The 7,576-nt window shown below is 35.9% G+C and overlaps 1 protein-coding gene across 1 annotated transcript; it reads right to left on the bottom strand.

Annotated features, from left to right (window-relative positions):
• Positions 1-548: 548 nt before the first annotated feature.
• LOC21402061 (uncharacterized hydrolase YugF) lies at positions 549-5,233 on the bottom strand. Its single transcript, XM_024176250.1, has 8 exons — positions 4,946-5,233; positions 4,644-4,736; positions 3,416-3,627; positions 2,670-2,814; positions 2,508-2,580; positions 1,623-1,769; positions 1,385-1,510; positions 549-811 (listed from the first exon to the last, which is right to left on the bottom strand). Exons 1-8 carry the CDS (start codon positions 5,185-5,187, stop codon positions 716-718), a joined length of 1,134 nt encoding a protein of 377 aa, XP_024032018.1. The 5' UTR covers positions 5,188-5,233; the 3' UTR covers positions 549-715.
• Between the last annotated feature and the right edge of the window lie 2,343 nt (positions 5,234-7,576).

Raw genomic sequence — 7,576 nt, 5'->3', positions numbered from 1 at the left:
AAAAAATAAAAAAGAAACTTGAACAAGTTGGTTAAATGATCTTTTGCTTGCCCATGGTCACATTTTGTTATAAACAAGATGGTGTATTTTCAGGTTTATTAATTATCCCCTTTGATGATGAATTTGATACTTGTTACATGGATTTGGATTATTTGTCCAATTTTTTTTTAATTTTTTTAATTTTTAATTTTATGTTCCAAGTGATGTTTATACAACTATATTAGGTCACGTCATTTAAACAGTTTGATTATAACTCAAAAGATAGAAACATATTAATCACCATAATGTGCTTATGGCTATACCAATCAGCCGCCGACAAAAAAAAACAAAAGATGTTTTACTTTTAAGAAGTCATGAATGTCTGAAATAATTGTGGGATTGGGTTTGCATCACTTTCTCTTAAGCTGAGTGCTGATTATGGTGTTTAATTCAAATGCATGAATCTTTTTTTTTTTTTTGAGCCCTCAACCAAGTAAGGCAACAAAAACGAGAAAAAAGATGAAACCAACCAATACAAGTTCATATAGAAATTTTTGTACCAACTCCGAATTGATCTATGACAAATTGAGATGATTATCAAATGAGAAGACTTTACAAATTATGCGTATACAGTTCCATCCCTAGCTAGTAGCAGGGAAAAACAAAATGTGTAGAACCAGCAAGTGTTAAGAGATGTGGCATCGAAAAGACCACGAGCGTTTCGGATGAAGCGGCGCTATGATAAGGAAGTTAAGGGAAGACCGGCAGAAGATGCAGAATGGCGTGCTACAAACGACTGGACGAGCGGGTTTACGAGATTAGGTGCTTCATCCTTCATGCAATACCAATAAATATGAGTCAAAAATCTTGTAATCATTCATGTTAAGGAAGAATGTGGCACTTGTTTTAAATCACATATCAAACTTTGGACTGATCTTTGACTACTACTACAACAACAACAACAAGCCTTAATCTCATCTTAATTGAGGCCGGCTATATAGATTTCACTTTTTCACGCAGTTCTGTTCGAAATTAGACTTTTCTGAAGGCCTAGATCTAGAACGTCATTCCTAACTACTTCGGTCCACGTAATTCTTAGTCTACCCCTCCCTCTCCTAGTATTAGGTATAAGAATGTCCTCTCAGGCACGAACTGGTGCTTCTAGCGGTCTGCGTTGGACATGCCCGTACCACCTCAAGCGGCCTTCGTGCACCTTATCTTCTATTGGTGCTACACCTACTTTACTACGAATAACTTCATTCCTTATGCGATCCATTCTCGTATGGCCACTCATCCATCTTAACATACACATTTCTGCCACACATCTTTGACTATTTGAAATTAAATTCATGTCCACAAAAAGCTAATAAAATACCAAATATGGTCGAAGAGTGTGGTGAAGTACCTGAGGGCAGTGGCCGACATTCGGAAGCACAACGAAGTCTTCCACAGAATCGAAATTCTCGAAGGCTCTTCCAAGTTCAAGGGGTTCCCATGGATCTTTATCACCCCATGCTATCAAAACCGGACACTGCAAAAGGAAGGGAAAGGAAAAAGAGCAGCATAATTATGTAACACTGAAAGTAACATTTGAGAGTGCAAAAGATTGTTCACATGCCACTGTTCTCTTTGCTATGACTCACCTTCACCTTAGGCAGTAATTCCTCAGGAAGCGGGCCACCGGAGTAACAAATGAACTCAAGAAACACATCCACAGCACCAGGCTCAAGACCCGGCTGAAGGATGCTTTGAACTAGATCTTCTGTCACTTGGGAAGTGTCATGGTAGCACTGAAATGCAACTTTAATCAGAGGCAGCATGAAAAACGTTGATGAAATTTAGTATGCTGATTAGAACTGATGTTTAGTTTTCGACTTGAAATTTCCTTAGCATAGACTTTCCAAAATTAGTAGCCTTGTCTGCATAATACCACCATTGATCTCTTTCATTCCTGTAATTCATAGATATTTTCCAAACTCACAACTGAATACGAGATCGAGTCTGCTAGAAAAATAAACTCAATCATTCTAAGCCTTCCATTGCTAGCAACGCCTAGAGGATAAATAAATTACATCTAATTGCGGACCAAAAACAATGCGTGCGAATCGAAGAGCAAATTCATGAAAAATTGTTGGAGGACATAAGTCATACACTCAATAGGAATGATCAAACATCTTAATTTCTGTACTTTGCAGTGGAGAAGCAACCACAATAAGCTCATTTTGGTCTCAGTATGCCAATCCATTTTTGTTCTTCTCTTGAAATTTAGCAGTAAAAATCATATGTTGTTGATTGGTAAAGGAAAAGAAAATATGAAGGAAAAGGAAAATAGAGACGAAGGGGAAAGCCTTTCTCTTATTATGTTCAATATCAAACCCGTCCTCCAATCCTTCCAACTTTGGAAGGATCGAAACTGGGATTTCTAGAGGATTTTGAATCCCTCACCAAATCCCATTCTCTCTTCTCTTCCACTTTTCCCTCCTACAAAATTTAAGAATAGAAACATAAATGTGTACATGTAAAAATACCTGACAGAGAATATTCCTCACTGCTTCTGGTGTGGCAACAGATTTGAAGAAATATTGGCCCAAAGCGGTGTTCCTGCCGAAACATGTCTATTCTGAACATTAAGATGATACAACTGAACTTAAAAATTTACGAGAAAGAAACTAGTGACTCCTTTTCTATACCTCAGCAAATTCTGGAATGATCTGATAAATGGCCTTCCATACCAAGGCTGCTTTTTGATATGAAGCATTCTAAGAGAGATATTTAAAAGCATTACGCCTCTACAAATCGTCGGCTCCATAACTGCCGCCTGAAGACCAACAACTCCTAGACAAATTCCACAAAAGACATTGGAAGGGAAAGTTTCATTTCATTTTTAAGCCACAAAAGGAAATTAGTGGAACATATAGAGAAGATAGTTTAAAAGAAGAACAAAAGGCAAAGGGAGCATATTTTCTGAAAGTGACTTGGCACATAAATAAGTCATGAAATAAGAAACATAACTCAATTTCTGAGAATACAATAGACTAAATGAGCTTAAAGCTGATACGAAACTTAATAACCTCAGGATTAGTTGCCTCTATGCTTTCCCACAATGTAACAATTGGAATAGCAGCAAATAAAGCCTCGTTCATTTTACCGATTCGAGTTTAGAATTTGAGTTTTGTTACAGTAAAAAGTTATCAGAAACAGTCACATCTAATTTTTTTGCTACAGTAAAAAGCTCTCACATAAAATTACATCTCAATTCGAATTAAAAACTCAAATCAGTGAACTAAACGGGCCCTAAGAGTATAAAAACAGCCTAAAAAACAGGGCAGTGTATATCTTGGTTCTTTCATTAGTATTCTTCAATTCAATACCAGTGTCATCCGAGGATTAATAAAAGGATTAATCTCGAGTAACCAAATGTTAGTAACATAATCACCTCCGATAGAGTTGCAAATAAAGAATGCTTCATCCTTAACCACTTCCTTACAGAAATCGTTTAGCTGGGCGGCCCATGTCTCAAATGTGTAGAAGGAGGTGTCCCCAAATTGGCGAGGATTCGGTTTGTCCGAGTATCCATAACCAATAAGATCAATGGAGTACACTCTATGCATTTTCGCAAGAATGGGAATATTTTTCCTCCAGTGGTCACTGAAAGAATACAATGTGTATCATTAACACTTATCATAATAAAATTGGCATGAGCTTAAAAGGAATCGTCGAAGATTACTATAAAAAGAAAAAAAAAATTGAAAGTAAATGGGGGACTTCTTAACACATTTAACATGCAAGTAATCGAAGAGTGGGATCTCCTAGCAGAGGAAAGAAATAAGAAAGCTAAAGAGCAAGAACTTTGCAGACTTCAAAAAGCAGAAAAATCCTCTAATGTCAAGATTTATTTGATTGAAAAGAAGTTAAGAAGATAAAGCAGGCTCTCTGAGTCCCTTGGCAACACCACATGAGTATATCTTGTGGTTTGTTAAACTCATTTTTATTCCTCAAACTATAGGCCAAAAGTCCCTGACTTTTAAAGTATCCAGAGTGAGTCCCTGATCTACCAAAATTTTCCAAATTAATCCTTTCGTCCATTTGACTATTAAAATCTTAACTGAAAAAAGCATAGCTCCCTTCTCAACAGTCATTCCTTGACATTTAAAAGTACAAAATGAACGACCACTAAGCCTGCATATAGTCTGAACGTGTTTTTATTTTTATTTTTATTTTTCAAGAACATAATAATCGTATGGACAAAAGACTAAATTGGGACAATTTGATAGGTCAGGGGCTCTCCTGGGACGTTTCAAAAGTTAGGGACCAAAATGAGATTTAGCCTATAGAGAGGGGACTGAAAATGAGATTAAAACCCTTCTTGTAATGCCGATCATGATGTATGACTAGCAACTCCAAATCAAGAAGCGTTATCCAGATGTAAAACCACAATCAATAAGCATATATTCTTCTGTTTTATCATATTTCGATGGATTAGAAACAACAATAATGATCATCAATTTAAACTCAAAGCAAAAAGTGAAGAGCACAAATAAAAATTTGGTTTATGCTGTATATGTAGGAATATAGTTGAGCAAATTGTACACCGTACACACTACGCACATCAATTTAGTTGTCTGCTAAGTGAAGGAAGATTTGTGAGATTATGTAGAGGAGACCTGTTGGCTCCAAAACCATGAATCAATACTAATGCAGGGCCACTCGTTCCACAGTACTGATAGCGAATGGTGTAACCTCTCCACTTCCACATTCTACAACAAGAAAAAAATTTATTGAGGTCACAAATAAAAAATGCCGATAAATATTGTTTTGCTAGCGTATAGATGCATAACAAGGAAAAACAATCAGCGACAAAGCCAATAACTATAAATGACAAAAAAAAAAAAAGGGAGAAAAAACATTAAAAAAAATCCAAACTCATTAAAGTTGAAACAACATAGAAGGAATTAAAGTGAATTACTTGGTCTGAACTTGAAGCTCGGAACCAGTGGAGAGGCTTTTCTGGGCAATCTGATCATTCAAACGGGAAAATAAAACCGAACCACTTTTCTTAAGGCCTGAAAGTGTGTGAATTTTACGGGGAAATGAATGAGTTCCGGTGAAATTCAATGGCGGTGGAGTGATCTTCTCGGTGGTTCTTTGGGAGGAGAAGAGTGAGAAATCAAGCTTTGACAAGGGCGTAAGAGAGCTTGCGTTCGCCATGTGAGAGAGAGAGAGAGAGAGAGAGAGAAATGGGTGTCGTATTACAGAGAAGTGTCCATTGTCGTAATAATATTTTCTTCTCTGTTTCCCTTAAACGAGGACCCTGCGTTAGTTTTCTGACTGGGATTCCTCCACGTCGTCTACATGCAAATTGGCATTCCTTTTCTGTAAATAAGAATGGAAAATATATTTATTAAGATTTTATTTGGAGGAAAAGAAAAAAAAGGAAGGTATAATAGATTAAAAAAGATAAGGGATTTTGTTTGGTAGGTGAATATATTGATAAATCAAGTTTTTTAATTGTTAAATTGGTATAAAATTACATAAAAATAAAAAAATATGTAAATTCATGTACCAAAAATATCTCAAAAAGATAATAAAATTATTGAGGGGAAAGATAAAAAAAGAAAATAGAGCAAAAAAGAAGAAAAAAAGAGATGCTGTGCGAAACTTTTTTTATACTATTTATGGTCTCATATTCCGAAACTCACTTTTTATTTGTGAGTGGTGTTGAGCACTACCGGTGCTTAATAACTCTATTGTGGGTCGTTGACTGTGTGGTTTACTTGGTGGTTTTTCCCTCATCCGGTGCCCGACCGTTTCATGTTGTTTTTGATCTTTGGGTTTAAAATAATGGTGGTTTTTACCCAATTTGTTTATATCTTTGTTTAGTGTTCGGTTGTGTTTTCTATCAACTATATTTGTTACTTGGCGCGGGGATTTTATGGGGTTTTGATAACACTATATCTTTTAGCATTTATTTGAGTTTAGAGGTGAAACCGATTATTTACCGTGTTGAATTGGTGTTTGTATTATTTTTTCATTCCTTATAATGTTTCCTATTTTTAAAATAATAATAATAAAAAATAGGAGTGTGAGCCAGCATTGATTAATATTACCTTGTATTTAGTGGTGGAGATAGAAATTATTTTTAGTGAAAACACTAGAAAAAATAAAAAAGAAAATCAGAGACGATTTTTGTACGTACGAATAATATCTTCAAATATCTTCAAATATTTGGCAATATGATACTTTATATATATATATATATATATATATATTTTGTGTAAAAAACGAGAGCAAGTAAAATTTTGATTTTTTAATTTAAGCGATGGAGCAACTAAAACTTTGAGCTTTTTAAATAATATCTGGACTGCTTGTATGATAAAATAATCTTTAGTAGCATTTATCTTATTTGGTTTTGAGTTATAATTCGTATCATTAAATTATAAATAAAAGATCATGTAATTACCTATATATATAAACTATATATAACAATCCGTAATACTACTCACACTCGTCTCTCTATATAATATGTTTATGTATGATTATTTCTCTATAACAACACTTCCTAATTTAATTGGAGAATTATTCCTCTACTATATTTAATAATATATTATCGCCCTTTAAATAATGGCATCCTCCGAGACTACCTACAAGTTCTACATGTTCCATCTAGACCAACATGAGATTAATGACGATGAACGGTGTGATCTCCCTAAAGAAGGTAACTATTTTTTGTTCCGTTTAAACTTGGAAACAATCACAGCGTGACTTACAATACCCCGTCGTGAGTACTTAGCTCAGCCTTTAACCCTAACTTGCGAGATGCTCATGTCCAAGCTAGGCTTGGCGAGCGAAGAGGCTGAGACTACTTTGCGGCGAAGTCAACCTCTTTTATTAGAGAGGTCACCAAGGAGGTTACCAAGACTAGTACAGACTCTAGAATAGAGGCTTTTGCCATTTATGTTCACATTGTGATTCCGAGCAACGACGACATCGTCGGGGAAGATCAAGATGAGATTGAGCGTGCCACAATGGAATCGGAGGATGAGTTCCAGATGGTTCTGGCAACTGAGTCGTCTATTTAGGCGTTGAAGGTCGAGAGTTCGGGAGGCATAAGAACGACAGAAAAATATTGCAGTATTTGTTTGGAAGGATACATGTCGAATATTGATCAGAATAGTGATGATGATTCTAACAACAAGATCGCATGGATGCCATGCTCTCATTTTTATCACAAAGATTGCATCGTCCGGTGGTTACGCCTAATTCAACTTAACAAAACCGGCTTGTTAGGAGAGGATTGCCCTCACCTTATTAAGTGGATCATGCCAATATCTCCAGCCAATGTGGGATTCTAATACCCCCCCTCACGTAGATCGTGGACCATGCCAAACCGCTGCGAATAAGTCGATATTGGGGGACCCAACATTACAAAACTGAGCCTACTTTGATACCATTTTACAGAATTCAAAGGATGTTGAGCCTAACTCAACCTAACAAAACTGGCTTGTTAGGGGATGATTGCTCTCACCTTATTAAGTGGATCATGTCAATATCTCCGACCAATGTGAGATTATAATACCTTGAGCTATATTCTATTTAT

The sequence above is a fragment of the Morus notabilis genome, unplaced genomic scaffold (assembly GCF_000414095.1).
Source record: "Morus notabilis unplaced genomic scaffold, ASM41409v2 Scaffold176, whole genome shotgun sequence".
Lineage (NCBI taxonomy): Eukaryota > Viridiplantae > Streptophyta > Magnoliopsida > Rosales > Moraceae > Morus > Morus notabilis.
This window is presented reverse-complemented; position numbering and strand designations above follow the sequence as displayed.

Bases quoted from the DNA above. Each gene is read 5' to 3' on its own strand.
- LOC21402061 (XM_024176250.1), bottom strand. From the start codon at position 5,187: ATGGCGAACGCAAGCTCTCTTACGCCCTTGTCAAAGCTTGATTTCTCA. The intron at 1,770-2,507 runs GTATTTTTACAT...GTTGCATTTCAG, and splicing joins TGAGGAATATTCTCTGTCAG to TGCTACCATGACACTTCCCA. The intron at 812-1,384 runs GTACTTCACCAC...TATTGCATGAAG, and splicing joins ATGTCGGCCACTGCCCTCAG to GATGAAGCACCTAATCTCGT.